Here is a 20,472-nt window from a genome sequence, read left to right on the forward strand (position 1 = left end):
AGCTGAGGAGCACTGTGACCGTAGTTGCAGAAAGAGACCGGCACATGCGCTGTGGCTGTACAGATCCTGTGCGGGCGCAGATCTCTGTCCACTGGAGACGTGCGGAAACATATCTGCATTAGTCCCAATGTACATACAAATGTACAGTCCTAAAGTCACATCCATATTACAGGAAACATTTCCTAATGACTAGGCATTTTCAGTTGTGTATTACTGGAGTTAATGAATGACTAGTTCATGAAAGTAAGGAGATACGTAAAAATATCTTTTCAATGCAGAAATACAGGGCCTGCAACAATTATTCACTATCTGCAATAGCAATAGTTTTGCTCAGATGCAACATTGAGGTATGCCAGGAAGATGCTATGGTTCTCACAAATATGATGTACTGTATGCGATTAGTTAAAGATAGGGCTGGAAAACCACCTGGCCAGTTCACTGAGGAGGGTGGGCAGCATCATTGGACTGGGCCATCTCTTTGGCTATAATCACGGAAGCAGAATGGGAAAAAAAACAAAACCCATCTCTGATGCATTTCGTTGTAGTAAGCCTACAACTTCATCAGATATGTATGTAACCTCTTGACTTGCCTTATATACCCTAAGGTAATTACCTTAATGAGTTCAGCTGCTTTTGCAAGAAATCTGATCCGCCTTATTTTATTCAAAACAATCCAATCGATTCTTAGGAAGCAATCCTATCTCCCAATCATATTATGCAATACAATATACAATAGAATCAGAGTAATCATCCAAACTTTTATCATTTGTTCAATGGACACACTGATTTTCCAAATCTAATATTAACATTTACCAGGTTGTCGGGTAGTGGCTTTGCTCACTAGAATTTGGGGAAAGTCTGGTAAGCATTGGGTCGCATTGTCCATCTACATTTCTTTGTGCAATTTAAGATGCCCATCCCTTTCTCTTGGATCTCAGCTCTGTAGATACAGAGGTATTTTTGAATTCTGGAGCCATGAGCAATTGTATATATTTATACTGTAAGATAGATGAAATGTCCCTTGGTTCTGCAAGTCAAGCCAATGTGGATGGACGACCTATAACACCAGTATCTGTAACTCAACTCAAAAAAGTACCATTCACTTCCTGAAGAACATACAGTAATAGCCATAGTTCTACACACATTACACAAAGGATGATTGGAGAGCTAAAAAGATACAGTAAGGGATAGTCAGCCACATTACATGTCTACCACCAGTTAAAGTGGTTGTAGACAAGTGCCCATAGAGAAGAGACAATTGTACCAGAAAAGCTGCCTGTGGATTACCAGCGTTTCTGCAGTGTCTTTGACAAAGCAGACTCTTCCACCTCACCGAAAATGTGACTGCTCGATTGAAATGCTGCCTTGCTCCATACCACCAAATGGCAGCAAATACTAATTGCCATTGTTTGAAATAAGGACCAAGACCACCTACATACAGAATAACTTGGAGCAACGGTGCAACACGAGCCCAAATCCCTGGCCATTGATGGGGCATTTTCATGCCAAAACAGGTCCTAGAAAAGAGGTTCCCAAATGCGGTCCTCAAGGCCCCCCAACAGTTCAGGTTTTAGAGATATCCATGGTTGAGCACAGGTGGCTTAATTTGTACCTCAGTCAATTTAATTTAACCACCTGTGCTTAACCATGGATATCTCTAAAACCTGACCTATTATGGAGCCTTGAGGACCGCGTTGGGGAACCTCTGTCCTAGGACCTTGTATGAATTAATGGTGGTTCAACAAAATCACAATCAAGAATTGGTACCCCTTAAACTGATATTGGACCTCTTTTAAATGCTGCAATGGCCACAGTCTTCACCAGATGGAAACTGTAAGATAGCTACAGTTTTTTTAACAACCCTTTTACACTGAGCCGCGACCCCGGTAGACTCGACAATAACCCGGGTTATTGCGACAGTGGAAAAAAGGTATTAATTAGCAGGAAAATGTTGCTGAGCATGTTAGTGATGAAAGGTCAAAGCTCTTAGTAGCCTACAATTCACTTACCAGGACAGTGTGCTTGTACGCGCGATAGATGACAATATTGTAATTGTAAACTTCTACCTCGACTTGCTTCACCCATAGTGCCAGGGAAGGGTCTCTGTCCTCATTCTTAGCAGTAACCGTAAATTTTGGGACAGTATCGGCTTTAGCATTAGTAACGGTGGTGCAAAGGATTAAGGAACAGCTGCTCTGGAAATCAAACGGTAGCCCGTCAAACGTAAGGTAATGCCCATATCCTGAGACAATACATGATGCATCTGTACGCGGCTGGCAATAGTATAGCCCGCTATCCTCCATACAGTATTCCTCGTCCTTACACGGTGTAGTCTCACAGTACACACTGTTGTCTGACCCATTACAGTAACAAAGGGATTTACAATCCAGGTCAATCCAGAAAGTCTCATTAGTTGTCACTTGGTGGCCCTCAAAGTTACAGCCACACTCGCTCTTTGGCACACACTGGCTGCCCTGCAAGGCAAATCCTTCATCACACTGGCATCCTTCTGTGCAGGTATCAGGGCAGACTCGGCCTGAGGAGAGCGTCTCACAGGTTTCTGAGCACGTGATGCATTCTTCAAAGTGGCTGTTTTCTGGGCACATGAGAGCTAAAAAGAGCGTGAACAGCGTCATTATTATTACATTTTCCTTTTTTGTGCTATAGCAAACATAAAAGAAATCTATTTTAGAAGAACTCCACAACAGATTATTTGTATTTGAGGCATTCTACGTCGTTCCATTCTCTCTTGATGGGGCAAATGCAATTTAGGCCTCAAAACCACCTGATGTAATACCCAGCAATTTGATGGGTTCCAATGCAAAATGCCATCCTCATGTGGTGTGTTTGGAAGGTTAAAATCTGCAATTTGTACCACAAACTGTCAGAAAATTACTGTGGCAGGAGAGATGTATCAAACTGTGCACAATGGGGCTTATTAAAAAAAAGAGCAATTTGCTCCTGTACAAACCATGGGCCTGATTCAGCAATGATCACAAGTGCGATTAAGCACGCAACTGACCGATTGGTGCATTCTGCGCAAGCATATGCATCGCAGTGTGTGAACCAGCCACTGCGATCGGAACTGTGATCGCAGAGACTACGCAGACCCGTTGCAGAGTGATTGACAGGAAGTGCCGTTTGGGGTGGTGACGGGGGTGGTCGGCAAAACACAGCGTGCTAGTGCATTTGAACGCAGTTACAGGGCGTGCATAAATTATCCACTGTGATGCCATACGCAGCCTGAGCTCTCACTGCGTACCGGAAGGTTAGCAATTTCTGACCTTATGGAAGTGTGCATGAGGCTGCGATGGTACGCGATGTTACTGATGGTTTTGCAGTCTTGCTAAGAATTACAAATGTGTGTATGGTAAGGTGGGTGTCCTTATGTGCTGTGGCGGCATATCGATCGCAGTGGATTAGCATATGATCGCAGTGAGACTGCGTGCGTAATTCGCTATTGCAGTTGCAGTTGTGATCCTTGCTGAATCAGGCCCCATGTTCCAAGTAAGGGATGATTTTTTTTTATTTTTGCATGGAGGCTGCTTTTGCATGTAGCAAACAAATACTGGGCAACTTGACTGCAAGTTAGAATTGAGCTAGGACACACCCCTCCTCTGTATCTCTCTGCACATTACAAATCTGCCCCACCTGCAGTGTAACATGGTTTTTCAAAGGTGCAAATTTGCTCCATTTTTTTATTTGCTCCTTACTCTGCATAAGCCCCAGTTTGGGCAATCTCATTTGTTGTGCATTTTTGTCTATGGAAAAAAATGGTACCGATACTCATCACCTAACTTCAGTTGACACAAGATTACATCCAATGATTTATATTTAGAACCCTGCAAAAATAGGGACAGCAAATAGCAGTAAGTTATGTTTGAAAATCGTAGTTTTCTAGAGTGTTTTAATTATGCAATGCAAAAAGCTATTTGCACTATGGAATTTACACCTGTTCTCAGGCAGCACAATCCTGTATTTTCAGTACCTGTAATATATACTTTACAAGAGCACCTTTAATAGAGTTATTACTTTACTGGAGGCTGGAGCTAATACTTTACTAGAGCTACTCAATCTATTCTTTACTAGAGTTACTCAGACAAGGTATTGAGCTGTGTTTGCAAACTTAATCCTGTAGTTTTACTACATGTAGTTATTAATAAAAACACATCCAAGAAATTTGTATGATCAATTGTTGAAAATAAAACTGATGTAAGATTTCAAAATTGATACATTCAGTAACTTAGATGAAGTGTCAGTTAAAAAACCCTGACACTAGAATCCGCTCCCTTAAGTTCAGCCACGGTAATAGCGCGGCAGTGTGCCCTGTGCCGCCCCACCCCCTGAGCTCATGATGTCATGCCTAGGTGGTGAAGCCACCAGCACCGGGAAGTAGGGCAATACCCGGAGTGTCCTGAGGGCACTCTGAGCAGCTGTACAGGCTGCAGGGTCCGTGCCCGGAGTTTCTAAAGTGCGCGATACTGGCTGCAAGGTGCTGTTCCTTCCAGGCACCTTGCTGGCCAGATGCAGTGGCCATGGGGCAGAGATGGTGCCCCCTGCAGGGGTCCTGTACCCTGTGCGATTACACCGCTCACACACCCTAGTTACGGTCCTGCTGAAGCTAGCCATACAGTGCAGGATAGTGCAGGAGACTGTCTAACAATTATATATTAGATGTTTTTCATGTGGTTGTCTCAGTGATTGAGAGATGTCTATTAAATCCATGCGGTCATGTGACCATCTCTTTACATCACATGACTATTGGGATTGTGGGGCGAATCATCTAAATGATTACTACAACCTTTGTTTCTGCTTGTAAATGGTGCTTTTATAAGTGTGTGTAAAGTGATAAAGGGAATCTGCCTCCTATGATATTAATGCAATTATTAAATTGTATAGTTTTTATATAGAAGGAATTGATTACTATCCAGGTGTGTTAATTAGTAGCCATATTGGCTGAGGTAAAAATATCCAACCCTGGAGTTTCACAAATCACCTTTGTCAAAGCTGTGGGGGACACAGCGAAATGCGTTAGCTGTATCTACACCCCTAAATCCTCTGACCTATTGGGATACACAGTGGTTTACCAGAGCCTGAATCAGGCCTCCAACTTTTGCCATCATCAAATATATAAGTGATCTAAGGATGTTTCAGCTATACCAGGCTACCAACTACAAGTGACCCCAAAGTACATACTGTATGCGTGACTTTCTTCCGCTAATTCAAAAAGACCCCATTCACTCCAGTTGGTAACTATGATTTTTCTGGATACCTTAAAACCTTAAAGGAATAATCTACTGCTTATTTGGAGGTTGTTATAGGAACAGGACTAATATCCTAAACTCTTATCCCATTTAGAACAATTATTGAGACATTGAGGGAAAAGGGGTGTATGAATTGTTGGGTTTTTAAATTTTTTTTTACCTTTTATATTATTTTTCTGATTCTATAATTTATAAAGTCATAAATTTATATTTTTAATTATTTATTAAACTTGCATGCCTAAACTCAATTCCTATCTGGTGTAAGTGAAAATTCATTCTCTCCTGAAAAAGCGCTGTTTCTAATATATAATTGTTGTTACACATTTCTTTGGGGATTGACTACATCCATTAATAAACAGCTGCTGGGAAAACGCAGCTCTGTCTATGAATATTTGTTATTCTCTTTTTCTTCTTTTAGCGCAGGAGACTAGCCAACAGGGGAGATGAATACCTTTCAGAGTGTAACAACAGCAAATCACTCGTTTACATTCCATGCGCTATTCTCTGAATTTGCAGGAGTCTCCAATACATCTAGTCGTACCAGAGCACGCTTCAATCTCCTGCTTGGCCTGTCTGAGATAAGCTAAAGCGGGTTTCAGTGCCCCATTCTCCAAAACATCACATACAGGTGAAGAGAGGAGTGTGACGCCTGTAAAGCATGCATGGACCCAGGCAGATATGATGAATGATGAGTGAAAAGAAGTAAAAATTTATATATATATATATTTTTATATATATATAATTTATCTCTAACTTTTTTTTTGTTTAGCCATTTATCTTTCCCGAACATGGCACAAATAACAGAGTAATTCATAATTTCATGTTTTATTTGAGTGCCCTTGGAAAAATATTTGGGTATTGCAAGGGCCTATCAAAAGTCTGCATTGAAAGATTTGATGATTAGAATATTCATTATATTATCATGTATTTATAATTTATACATTATCTTTAAGTTATTTGCTGCTTGCAAAGACATTCGTGGAATTTTAAGAGCTTTATCAAAATTCTTCAATAATATTTTTTTGGAATAGTGGGTATAATCTTTTATCATTAATAATATTATTCTTCCTACCACTCAGTAGAGGAGCATACAGTATTCTCTGGTTTGTACTGGTTTTCTGCTATCACATGCACATATCACAAGATAAAAAAGAAAACAATATAAACTTTCTCATCTTAAACTAAAATAATTTCTGAAGCTTAAATCACCGGTCGGGCACCACGGGAAAACATGATATAAAGCATAAACTTACGACAGAAATTCCTGCTCCTCCACTGGCCAACATCTACTGCAGCGTTCTGGCAGGCCACGGTGTAACGGCTGACTGAGTCACAAAGCTCCGTTTGGTTACCACCACTTTGGCACAAGCGAAACAGGCAAGTCCTGTAGTAGGCAGACACGTTAACCACAGCGTGGCAGTCCAGGAAAGAACTGTTACTGGGATCATTGATAATTCCGCACTTGGAACGACTTCTGTAATACTTGAGAAGCTCAGAGTCGTTGTTGCAGGCCTTCAGCAAGTCTCCACATTCTCCATTGCAAATTTCATCAAAAGTGGTCCAGCTCTCTAAGAATACAGCCACATTGTCCGTACATTTACCATTTGGGAAGCAGAACTCGTCGTCGCTATTTCCATTGAAGTAACCACATAGGCCTCCTGTGCAATTGTAGTAAAAGGTAGAAAGGGTGATGTAAAGTAGACCGTGGTCTGAATACTGTATTCTAACTAGTCCTTCAGACTCAATAACTGTCCCATTTCTGTTACGGTATATTTCCAGTTCTCCAGATGGTAAGTAGTATGGCAGCTCAACTTGAAATCCGTTAACCTAGAAAACGAAGCAAGTACTTACTGGCATGGGTCACAGCAATGGGCTCATTTCCAGGGTAAACATATTAAGATTGTATCATTGACTATAGAAGCCTAGCATGGGCATAATTACAGAGTTCCGGATACATCGGAAAATGTTGTATAGTTATACTATGGATTGTTGTACAGTATAAACAAAGCAGGATCGTACTTGTGTACTCATATGGAATCATTTTTTTTTTCATGCTTTGTTGGAATCTGATTGACACATATTTCTGATGCACGGTTTCATAGCTGCAAATATTTGAATATACTGTACATTCCAGGAACACTATCTAGTACTTAAACCATAAAGCAGTCTATGTAGCCTTAAGTGTATTACAGTCATGCTCAATGAATTGGCAACAATGCATGGTTACATTTCTTCCATGAAATCAGACTTCATCGCATATTAACAGGTGTGGATAAAAGCCGGAAACATACTGTAGTAAATGCATTGAAAAAAACCAGAAACCATTAGAAGTGTATTGAAAAAGCAGGAAACCATAGTAAATGTATTGACAAAGCCGAAAATCTTATTAAATGCATTGAAAAAGCCGGAAACCATGGAAAGTCTATTGAAAACATCTGGAAATCATATTGAGGGCCATATCCAATTAGCTGTGAATAGCTGTGGTTTGTCGTAAAGTTTACACTTGTGCAAACTTTTCACCAAAAATGCGTATCGTGTTATCCTATTAGCCGCGGCTTTTTGAACATGCAAATCTTGCGCAGCTAGAAGTGGAAAATAGTTTTCATCACCTCAGAGCAGGTGAAAAAATTTACAAAACCCCTATTTTGGACTAAAAATTTAGGGTTTGGTTCAGAACCCTTTGGGCCCCCACCTAATGACTAAGCAAAAATATTTTTTTTAATTAACTTAATTCCCCATAATAATGACATGTAATTGTGGGGGTCAAAATGTAAAAAGTGTTAGAAAATGGGTTTTAAGTAGTGTGGTAGGTATTTTGGGGACTGCATGGATGGGAAAAGTGTTTTTGGGATTGCAGATGTCGGCAGAAGGTGTATTTTTAACTTTTTTTTACCCTAAAATGACAAAAAAAAGTACTAGCACCCAGTTATATTTACCCCTAATTTAACTGCAGCATTTATTTTGACCCAAAAACTTGCTTTCCATAATTTTTCCACTGTTAAAGAAAAATGAATAAATAACAGCCATATGACACAATTTAAAAACTAAACTATTACCCAATGTTAGTTTATCTTTTTTGTGGGGTACAGGCACATTTCCCAATTTTCAGGCACACTTTTTGCCGTAGTTTTTTCTTAAGGCAAAAGCCGCATCGCATCTTTAGTAATACAATTGTCCGAAAACCCGCATATACAATAGCGCCGAAAAGTGACACATTCGAGCGAAGGGTGCAAAAAGTTTGCATATGTGAAAACGTAACCTAATATGATTTCCGGCTTTTCCAATACATTTACTATGATTTCCAGCTTTTCCAACACATTTACTATGATTTCTAGCTTTTTCAATACATTTACTATGATTTCCAGCTTTTCTGGCATTTCTAACACATTTACTATGATTTCCGGCTTTTCTAATACATTTACTATGGATTTCCGGCTTTTCTAATACATTTACTATGGATTTCCGGCTTTTCTGATACATTTACCATGATTTCCGGCTTTTCTAATACATTTACTATAGATTTCCGGCTTTTCTGATACATTTACTATGGATTTCCGGCTTTTTCAATACATTTACTATGTTTCCGACTTTTACCCTCTTCCCATATTAACAATCAAGTCTAAATAAAAAGATAGACATAATTGCATTGTTGATGCGGTGTAACTGGAATTGTACTGTGCAGTTTGTCAACACTGAAAACTAGGGATATATTTTGTTTGACAGCTGTGGTCTATGAAGTACAATGTTTAAAATGAATCCTCACTTTTCATAGCAACTCATGTTACAAACAGCAAAAAAGAAAACAAACTGTGTAGACTGCAGGCAATGACTCACCCTGTATAGACTGCAGGCAATGACTCACCCTGTATAGACTGCAAGCGCATAGACTGCAGGCAATGACTCACACCCTGTATAGACTGCAGGCAATGACTCACCCCCTGTATAGACTGCAGGCAATGACTCACACCCTGTATAGACTGCAGGCAATGACTCACACCCTGTATAGACTGCAGGCAATGACTCACACCCTGTATAGACTGCAGGCTATGACTCACACCTTGTATAGACTGCAGGCTATGACTCACCCCCTGTATAGACTGCAGGCTATGACTCACACCCTGTATAGACTGCAGGCAATGACTCACACCCTGTATAGACTGCAGGCAATGACTCACACCCTGTATAGACTGCAGGCTATGTCTCACACCTTGTATAGACTGCAGGCTATGACTCACCCCCTGTATAGACTGCAGGCTATGACTCACACCCTGTATAGACTGCAGGCAATGACTCACACCCTGTATAGACTGTAGGCCCATACATCTGTGAAGGATTGCTTCAACTTCCCCTTTTGGCGATGATGGGGGAAATCCAACATGTTGGAAATCATAAATTTGCCGAACCTGACCAAAAAATTATCCGGATTGGCAAATTGGGGATTTTTAACATGCTATTTTTCCCCAATCCGTCGACGGATCATTGATCAGGCAATTTGTACTGGCAGAACGGGGAATGGGGGTCAGTAGATGTATGGCCCATACAATTCCAATAGTGTATTACTAATTCTATATTATTTGATAAGTAATTTATTTGAAAACCTTTTTTATACACTTACAGTGTAGCTTTCTATTAATTGGATGGGCACCAGGGCCAGATAAGCAAAATCAGTATTTTATTAAAACCAAGCCCATACAAAATAACATGTCTACTGGAGTAACACTCACATGTAAGCAATTTAGTAAAATTGCAATCCAATATCTCAGATTTATTGCGCTTTAGAGACAGTTACATTAGCATTTGCATAACCTCATCGATGAGAAAAACAGTTCCTCTGTCATGATAGATTCAGAATAGTATGGTAAAAACCGACATGTGAGCATGTCAACACTGATGTAATGTCGACATTGTTGAAATGTCAGAAATGTGTTTCTATTATGTGTCTATCCCTAGTGCTAAGCCTAACCCTAATGGTAACTCTGACCCTAACACTAACCCTAATGCATATGTCAACATTTCATATGTCATCGTTGTGTCCATGTCGACATTTTTCAAGATGTTGACATGTGTGATGAATAAAAGAAGGTGGGATGGCGCTAGTATCACATGTAGGACATGAAGTAAATATAATTGCATAAAACATTTATTACAAATGTAAATATACAGAACTATATGACAAATGAAACAAAAATATCAACATATAAAAATATATAAAATGATTGAGCTTTTATACATCTACCGCAATATTCATTTATTATTAATTATATACGGATCCTTACATTTTGGTCTATCCTAACCAGGCTACTCTTTTTGGAGCTTCACATTTGTCAGTCATTTGGGAACAGATATTTCAATATCCTTTTCCTTATTGTCATTTTAATATCATTTTTGTAGACATGTGATACATGAGTTGCTATATTATACCAATTGGCAACACGATTATTCTGGTGCAGAGCTCAATCATTTTATATATTTTTATATGTTGATATTTTTGTTTTTTTGTTTCATTTATCATATAGTACTGTATATTTACATTTATAATAAATGTTTTATGCAATTATATTTACTTCATGTCCTACATGTGATACTAGCTCCATCTCACCTTCTTTTATTCTTTGCATTTTTGGGCACTTCTGTGCTCATTGGGAGCGGTGGCATACTCCCAGGTGGCGAGCAGCTGTGTCTATTTAATTTTACAGTAGTTGGTACACACTCCCTCTTGGCACTTGGTTATTTTTCCATATCTTGGTCCACATGTGTGATGTTGACATTTTGACCACTTCGACATAACTGTTGACATCCTGGTGTCAACATTGTGCAATTTGACCTAATGACTTCATACCCAGATCTTCTTTTTCCATAAAAGTGTTGTAAAACCAATAAGCTCTCTTTAAAATAACAGGATAAGATATAAACTCTTCACTGATTATGTTATGTAAATCAGTTATGAACCTTAGGGGGGAATTCAGTCATTTGTGATGACTGCAAGTTAGCGACATTAAGACTATTTCCCTGCCAACTTGAGGCCACAAAAATGGATTTGCCGATACTAGTGTGAGCGCCATCAGCGATAACGTAATTCTCTGTGATGTGCGCATCTGCGCACATTGGCGAGAATTGAACCGCCCATTTAGACTCTTACGGGTCTAAACGGCTCTACACTACGCGACGATGAACATCACTCAATGCTCGATTGCACACCGCAATCATATTACAGTAGACAATAACATTGCAAGTTTTCCTGTGCACCTCTATGGGGTGTGGGGAGAAACTTGCGATGCTGATGGTCGCGATTTGTCATTCTGCTGAACTCAATCCTTCACCATAGATTATTTTTTGGGGGGGGGGTTGTATTTGTTAATTGAAAGAGTCAAACAAATTGACAATACACAGAAAAAAAGTTAACAGGCTGTGATAGAAGACAACTTAAGTACCTCTCCATAGATTGTTCTACATATATGAATATTAGTTGATTTAACTACCGTTTAGTTCTGTTGCTACCGCAAAAAATTTATTTTATTCCAGTCCACTGTAAATTATTTGAAACAGAACAACAAGCACTTGGTTAAGGTTATCGGGGCCGATTCAGACCAGGACGCTAAGTCGCGTTCGCTTGCTATGGGCGATTGTTGTGCGTATGCGTCGCAGTGCGCGTGCGCAAGCCAGTCACTGCGTCCGAGAATTCTGCACCCGTAGTACACAGACTGGACACTACTTTGAGTGACAGTGGCATTTGTGGGTGGTAACAGAGAAAGGTGCTTGTGAACGGGGGAGTGGTGCTGCGAATGCAGGCGTGTCTGGGCGTCAAAACGGCATTTAATGGGCGTCCATAATTAGCATGGAAGCGTCATTGTACACGTCACTTGGTTGTATTTCAGCCTGCAGTGATCGCAGTGTTTGCGGCGGGGTAGGGTCTACCTCAAGCGCTGCGTGCAGCTCCGATGGCTCTTGATGGTTCTGATTAATCATAAACTTCCTGGATATGATGTGTGCTAAGAAAGAAAAGTGGGCGTCTTTAGACAGGCGTACACTGACACTGCCGTCGCTCTCTAAGACATAGAGGGTGTCCTTACACCAGAAAGTGTGATCGCGGAATTTGAATACCCGGCCCCTTTGGATACGAGCGATTGTGGCTTAGCGTCCGGGTCTGAATCGGCCCCATAGTTCCTTACCTTAATCTCAGATGTGCTGCCCCCACCAATTCGTATCTCTTGTTTGGCCACTTGGATTCTTAGAGGTCTCAACCAATTGGCACTCGAGTCTGGTTTCTTCTTGCTGATGTCAATCTCAATAAACTCTGCCTTGTCAGGGCAAGTCTTTAACAAGGTGTAAGAATACTCCATGGGATACGGGAAGCTTACTGAGTCAAATGTGTGTATCACTTGGTTCTGGCTGACCAGACACACACTTTCCCGTCTCGGGTAGCAACCTTGATATCCATTCTCCACCGAGCAGATCTCCCCATCACGGCAGCTGGTGTTGAGGCACGCCATATCTCCTCCATCTTCGCACCAACACTGTACAGTGCAGTCTGGAGATGTCCAAAAGGAATCACCGACCACATAGTATTTACCATCCATCTGGCATCCACACTTGTTTATGGGAACACATAAATCTGCACTGAGCACATGCCCATTATCACACTCACATCCTTCTGTACAGGGGCTATTGCAGAATTGCGGCGCTGTGAGGTCAGAACAGGTAGCTGGACAGCTGCTTGTGCAAACTGAGTAATGACTGAATTCAGTACATTGTATAGCAGAGGCTGAAGAGGGAACATAGAGAAATAAAGAGAATTAACTTCAAACAAGTGGTTTCTAAAACATATATTTGGAGTAAGCATTCAAATTCGCCAAAACAACATATTATCATTGAGCTTTAGTTTAGAAGATGCAACACAGTATGGCTGCCTGTGGAGTAATCCTCTGGCTGAGAGACAGTATTATGCATCCCTAAGAATGCCTCCCCAGACCGTCCCCAAATTTAGTTTAACTCCATATTAACTTCTCTGCTTCTCAATTCAATTAATACAATTAGCTTAATCTGGCCTTTTCTTTTCTCCACTCACACATCTCTCTGACCCAAAGTCAACGCTGCTGTGTGTCTGGATCATAGAGTCCACCATGAACCTCGGCAACCAGGCTGGACAATATTCCACTCAGCAGTTGACCCGTGCCCCTACAGGGCCTCTCCAGCAAGCTTGGACCCTGGTAATTGGTTCTCGCCCTGCCCACCCCTCAGCATCTCTGCTGATGGTTGTAAAGCAGGCATAGCATATTCCCTGGCTACTCCGATTGCATATTAAACACAATTGGAGCAACTGGGCAGCATTTGCGACATGCTTCTAAGCCACCAGCCATGTCCCTGCAGCATGCAGCTACCCACTTACTGTGTGTGAAGGGCTTCTGGCTTCTGTCACACATAGAAGATGGCTGTTAGCAATGAATTAGTGGATGGCAGTGGCCACTGCTTTCAGAGTGGAGGGAGGTCTCCACACACTGACTGATTGATGAATGGAAAGATCCATCCAACAAGCAGAACGCAGGAAGCTATCAGCTACCTTCAGCAAAAATGTTATTGAAAATGAAGACTGTCTAATGAATCCAGATTTAGTTTTTATTCTGTAGTTCCATAATTTTTAATGAGCTCATAAAGATTGAATAGTTTTGTCTACACATACTGTAGCATTCAATGATCAAATCAGTTCATCTGTCACATAAGAGTGCTTCAATAATAAAACACTTTCCTACATAACGTGACAGAACAGTGGAGGTAGGCTGAGTGTGGGAGATGTGAGGCAGGACAGTAGAGGTAGGCTGAGTGTGGGAGATGTGAGGCAGGACAGTAGAGGTAGGCTGAGTGTGGGAGATGTGAGGCAGAACAGTGGAGGTAGGCTGAGTGTGGGAGATGTGAGGCAGGACAGTAGAGGTAGGCTGAGTGTGGGAGATGTGAGGCAGGACAGTGGAGGTAGGCTGAGTGTGGGAGATGTGAGGCAGGACAGTGGAGGTAGGCTGTGTGTGGGAGATGTGAGGCAGGACAGTAGAGATAGGCTGTGTGTGGGAGATGTAAGGCAGGACAGTAGAGGTAGTCTGTGTGTGGAACATGTGAGGCAGGACAGTAGAGGTAGGCTGAGTGTGGGAGATGTAAGGCAGGAGAGTAGAGGTAGGCTGAGTGTGGGAGATGTGAGGCAGGACAGTAGAGGTAGTCTGTGTGTGGAACATGTGAGGCAGGACAGTAGAGGTAGTCTGTGTATGGGAGATGTGAGGCAGGACAGTAGAGGTAGGCTGAGTGTGGAAGATGTGGGCAGAACAGTAGAGGTAGGCTGAATGTGGGATATGTGAGGCAGGACAGTAGAGGTAGTCTGTGTGTGGAAGATGTGAGGCAGCACAGTAAAGGCAGGCTGAGTGTGGGGGATGTGAGACAGAACATGTAGGCAGGATAGTAGATGTAAGCAAACTGTGAGAGATGTGACGCAGGACAGAAGAAGCAAGTTGTGTGTGGGCGATGAGAGGCAGGACAGTAGAGGTAGGCTGAGTGTGGAAAATGTGAGACAGGACAGCAGTGGTAGTCTGCACATGGGAGATATGAGATAGGACAGTAAAGGTAGGCTGTGTGTAAGGGATGTGAGGCAATACATTAGAAGTACGCTGTATGTAGGAGATATGCGACAGGGCAGTAGAGGTAGGCTGAGTGTGGGAGATGTGAGGCAGCACAGTAGAGGACCAAACTCTATCCCACTTCTTACATCAACTTGTCATGGGTAAGGAGATGCAAGGCAGGAGTCTGTATTCAAGTCCAATATTGTATAAAACCACATCATAGCATAGCACAGCACAATGAGGCATCAAGGAACAGGACTGTAGGATTATATACAAAATTCTAGCATATATAGGATCTTCAATGCGGAGGTGTGGGTTATAACAAGATCCCTAAAGCCTGGCCAAGTATTGACTGGGCATCAGGTCTTAAATAGGTCCAAACTCCAAATTTCAAATGAGAAGGAGGAGGAACTATCTTCAGAATGACAGGTGATTAACCCCTTCCTCACATGTGGCAGTATGACAACCCTATCCCAGCTATATTGTGACATTATGGCCTCATTTTTGGGTGCATGGCCTAGCACAGGAGTTTAAACTGTTGCTTCTTCAGAGGGGAGGAGTTGAACAGATCAGGGTGTTTTTGTAGAATGCCAGCTAGGCGCTGGATTGAGCATTATACTTCACTCGCATATAAACACAAGATTTCAGGATTTCAATATGAGATATCAGCTTCAAGGAGAGGAGTCTTGTTAGCATTCATGGAGACAGTCCCACTTTACCTGGTTGTCAAAGAGACTTGTACATGTCCACTATGGGAGCAGATATTACTGAATGGGGTGAACTGTGGGCCATCAAGATGTTCTTAATAAATTAAAGCAGGAACTCTCAAAGAGTAAACACACCTCCCTTTGGAAAAAGGTGCAGTCTGAGGGCATATCTATTTAATTCATCATTGTGCTCACATCTCCTAGTGCCACTCACCCACAACACCACCTCCTCCCGCCTGGGCTTTTTCTTCCAGCATCTACAGGGTAGACCTGGTAAAAAGTCAACAAGTATGAGAAGGGGGGTAAAAGGCTGATAATAAGAAGGTGTCAGTGGGAATTCTTCTTTCTATAAGATAGTATTAGCGCTATCAGTATCAGAGTGTTGGACTCTAATGCATAGGTGGTTCTCATTAAGGACCCCAGCAGGGAGATTTGGACTTCCTGCCCCTTTAATTGGATGACAGTGTGATAGGCTGGAGATGATAAAACCCTTAAGAGAATTCAGCATGCCGGAATCTGGCACACTCTAGTCCATGCATATGCCACAGGGACTATACAGAGGAGAATCAGGGACAAGCCAGGGGTCATACGTGAAAGATCACAGATTAGCCTCAGGGATAAATGCGAAGAGGTGTCGGGAGCAAACCAAGGATTATACACTGGAGAAGTCTATGATTAGCAACAGGCGTTATGCAGGAGAGGAGTAAATATATATATATATATATATATATATATATTATTTTTTTTTTAAATACCCAGGAAGATAGTACACTATCAAAACACTAGTAGGCTGGAGCAAGGTAGTGAGTGTATTACTCTTACATTCTGCAGCAGCCAGAGTGAGGAATAAATAGGAAATCCAATTCAAATTGTCACCTCCCTGACATCAGCCGTCACATGACCACAATCACAAGTTCACCAGAGAGCCACAGCATACAGGACCGTGCCAGGATCAGAGTCATAGTATCATGACACTGGACTTTCTAATGAACTCTTGTGCAAATCAACCCTGATTGTGCACTGACATCCTGGAGGTGCAGAGTCTAACAAGGCCCCTAAGGTTCCTCAACCACTACAAGGTGGTTTGGAATTCATGGCAGACTAGAACAGGATAAAACTGATGAGTGAAGCAAAAACACTTGAAAACTTGAGAGAGCAGCTGAAGGTCTACTCCTAAAAGGGGCACTGTAGAACAGAGTTAGGGTTAATGCACAGAGGATGCTGCAGGATTGCTGGAGCAGAACGAGGGTTAAAGGTCTAGCTGGAGGTGCAGTGTGAGACACTGTGCAATAGAGATGCTACAGGACTCTCGGAGCAGAGAGGGTTAAAAGCACAGGTGGTGGTGCTGCAGGATTTCTGGAGCAGAGCGAGGGTTAAAGGTCTAGCTGGAGGTGCAGTGTGAGAGACTGTGAGCTGGAGATGCTACAGGACTGCTGGAGCAGTGCAAGGGTTAATGTGAGGCTACGCACAAAAGATGCTGCAGCTGAGACACTGGGAAATCTGCATTGAGATCCCAGGAGGAAACAAAAAACAACCGAAACTGTGGAGAGCCAGGAACCGAATACTGCGCCAGAGATTCAGAGAGTCTTCCAGGAGATTTTCAGAAGGAGACGCAGGACCATTCCCACAAATAGGTAAAGTGTCTCCATGCTGACAGTTATAAAAAGAGGAATTCAATGCATTCACAATTTGTAACTTTATAATCCAGCATCATTATCCTTGGGCAACCTATATAGTAACAGATATCATATTTACAGGGATCCTGAAATCACTCAGTATTAAACAGAAATAGGAGAAAATAAGGTCTGACAAAATACTTCACAAAATAAACTAAAAATAATAAAATAGGATCCCCCGGGGTATAAAGTATAACCACTTGGTTGTCAGAGTTCACAGACAATGTTATACACACTATGGGGGGAAATCAATTAGGTGCATGGAATAGCTTTGGGTTTCACGTCCATAGCTATCCAGTTAATTGTCCTGCTGTAAACCATGGGATAACGTGCTCTAACTCATAGATTACGCGCAAAGTGCTGGAATCCATGGGTTTCCCCATACATTAATATGCAGAGTCTGAGGCTGAGAGGAAAAATCCACTCTCAGGGCTCAGCATGCGGGGTTACCGCAGCTAACTGCAACGGGCAGTGTGTTCAGTTAGTTGCGGGGTAAACCCTGCACCTAATTGAATTCCCCCCTATGGGCCGAATTTACTAAGCAGTGAATTTGGTGTCATTTAGAAACCACTGGAAAACCATAGTCAGTTGATGATGGTTTCTATGTCTAATTGACAGCATTTACTAAGCAGCGGTTTTGGTGTCTAAAATGAATTTGTCGGTTTTTAGATGACAATCCGCCATGGCGTGTTCTATTTGGCAGTGGTTTCAGTTAAACCCACTGCAGATTAGAAGCTATTACAACTTTATATTCATTTAATGGTGTTTTTATAGAAACAACATTCAATTGACATAACAGAAACAGATCACTGTGGAATAGAAGTTATTCATATATATTTACTAATGCTACTCTATTTATTATAGCAAGCACCATTCAACTGATATCATAGAAACAGATCACAGTGAATAAGAAGCTATTCACATTCATTTAATGGTGCTTTTACAGAAATAACATTCAGATGACATCATAGAGACAGACAGCCGGCTACCTTCACTTTGTGGGATTGTGAGGAGTTTAAAAGGAGAACGAGAAAGTTGTAGTAAAGTATAAGGAGAAAGATATAGGGGGGCTCAATCCTATTAGATGCGATAGGTATGAGTCTGGCCAATCTTCTCCTGGACTCGAAGATTTTTATACGCAGTCCTATGGTTCTGAGAGCAAAAATCTCCCAGTCTGGAGGTTCCGCGCTGCTGTTAATAGGATTGAGCCCATAAATTGATTGCTAACTGTGGTGAGTTGTCTTGCTTCTTGTTCTGTATTTGTCTATTTGAGGTGTGTTTCCATATAGCTTTTTTATAGACCAAAACTATAATTAAATAATGATATTATCATTAAATATATATATATTTAAAAACAATTCAACAAAATAAAAGTTTCTGGTCCTGGAACGTTGGCCACATATTTTGTATTTATAAATTTAAGATGTCTAGGGAGTCCGAAAGTACCCCGATAATTAACATTTCATCTCGACGCGAGCTCCAGAGCAATTCATCATTACTCCTGCACGGAGACAGCTCATCCGAAAATCAGCTGTCTCCCCGAATGCATCCATTGCTTCCTTTCAGAGCAGTGATACAAGTACGCATGCGTGTCCTGCAGGTCACAGATGTGCACAAGAGCCCCGACAACCGGCAGAAGGAGCCGGACAGGGGAGGAGGGATCCAAAAGGATCCCTCTTCGCGACCCGGGACTCTTTCCCATAGGGAAGGAGCGGACAGCGGGAGCACTATATTTCCGGAGCTTGATGAATTCTGGGCCTGATTCAGACCCGGTCGCAAGCGCTGAGCGCTCGCAACTGGGTCGATGGTGGCCCAGAGCACATGCGCACGATGGAGCCGGCTCCGTCGTACACATGCGCGAGACCCGGATAGCGATGGGTAATCCGTCGCTCCAGGTCTCGTACCAAAGGGGGCGTGCTGTCGATGTTGAGTGACAGTACGCCCCCTTTGGTGGGTCGGCCAGGGGGGTGGCTGCCCAGACGGAGGCGTTCCCATGAGAACGCCTACCATCTGGGGGGCGGCCCCACTGACATCAAAAGTGATGTCAGTGGAGAGATTCCAGCTCTGTTAGAGCCAAAATCTCTCTGGGGCTTGCGGCAACGAGACCCTACCACAAGGGTCTCGTCGCAAGCCCGATGGTCGCAATGGTCTTGACCATCGCGATCATCTTCCTGGACACTCGCTATAGCTGTGGGTGGTCACCCACAGCTTTGCGAGCAGCCAGGAGGCCGTTCTATTTAAAAAAAAAAGACCGGTCCTTATTCAGAGCGAGCGCTCTGTCAGAGCTACCGGCTCTGAATCAGGGCCTCTGTCCCCATACTAGTGCATGGGAACAGCGAGCCATTCTGCAAGTGGAAGGTAAGTAGGAGATATCGGTGATACTAGTGTATGGGGACAGCGGGCCATTCCGCCAGAGTAAGGTAAGTAAGAGATATCTGTGATACTAGTGTATGGGTACAGCGAGCCATTCCGCAAGTGGAAGGTAAGTAGGTGATATCTGTGATACTAGTGTATGGGGACAGCGAGCCATTCCGCAAGAGGAACGTAAGTAGGTGATATCTGTGAAACTAGTGTATGGGGACAGCGAGCCATTCCGCAAGAGGAAGGTATGATACTAGTGTATGGGGACAGCGAGCCATTCCGCAAGAGGAAGGTAAGTAGGTGATATCTGTGATACTAGTGTATGGGGACAGCGAGCCATTCCGCAAGACGAAGGTAAGCAGGAGATATCTGTGATACTAGTGTATGGGGACAGCGGGCCATTCCGCCAGAGGAAGGTAAGTAGGAGATATCTGTGATACTAGTGTATGGGAACAGCGGGCCATTCCGCAAGAGGAAGGTAAGCAGGAGGTATCTATGATACTAGTGTATGGGGACAGCGAGCCATTCCGCAAGACGAAGGTAAGCAGGAGATATCTGTGATACTAGTGTATGGGGACAGCGGGCCATTCCGCCAGAGGAAGGTAAGTAGGAGATATCTGTGATTCTAGTGTATGGGAACAGCGGGCCATTCCGCAAGAGGAAGGTAAGCAGGAGGTATCTGTGATACTAGTGTATGGGGACAGCGGGCCATTCCGCAAGTGGAAGATAAGTAGGTGATATCTGTGATACTAGTGTATGGGGACAGCGGGCCATTCCGGGAGAGGAAGGTAAGCAGGAGATATCTGTAATACTAGTAAATGGGGACAGCGGGCCATTCCGCAAGAGGAAGGTAGGTAAGAGATATCTG

General features: G+C 42.5%; 1 protein-coding gene across 1 annotated transcript in view; it reads right to left on the minus strand.

Moving 5' to 3' along the window:
* The window catches only part of TECTA (tectorin alpha), a 141,496-nt gene that overhangs the window by 58,384 nt on the left and 62,640 nt on the right, over positions 1-20,472 (minus strand). Inside the window, exons 9-11 of the mRNA XM_088458722.1 lie at positions 12,434-13,026; positions 6,518-7,091; positions 2,010-2,611 (exon numbers count right to left, since the gene is read on the minus strand). Of these exons, the coding sequence (XP_088314848.1) occupies positions 2,010-2,611; positions 6,518-7,091; positions 12,434-13,026 (1,769 nt within the window). The remainder of the gene's footprint in view (positions 1-2,009; positions 2,612-6,517; positions 7,092-12,433; positions 13,027-20,472) is intronic.

The sequence above is a fragment of the Taudactylus pleione genome, unplaced genomic scaffold (assembly GCF_031769625.1).
Source record: "Taudactylus pleione unplaced genomic scaffold, aTauple2 ptg000848l, whole genome shotgun sequence".
In the NCBI taxonomy this organism is placed as follows: Eukaryota; Metazoa; Chordata; class Amphibia; order Anura; family Myobatrachidae; genus Taudactylus; species Taudactylus pleione.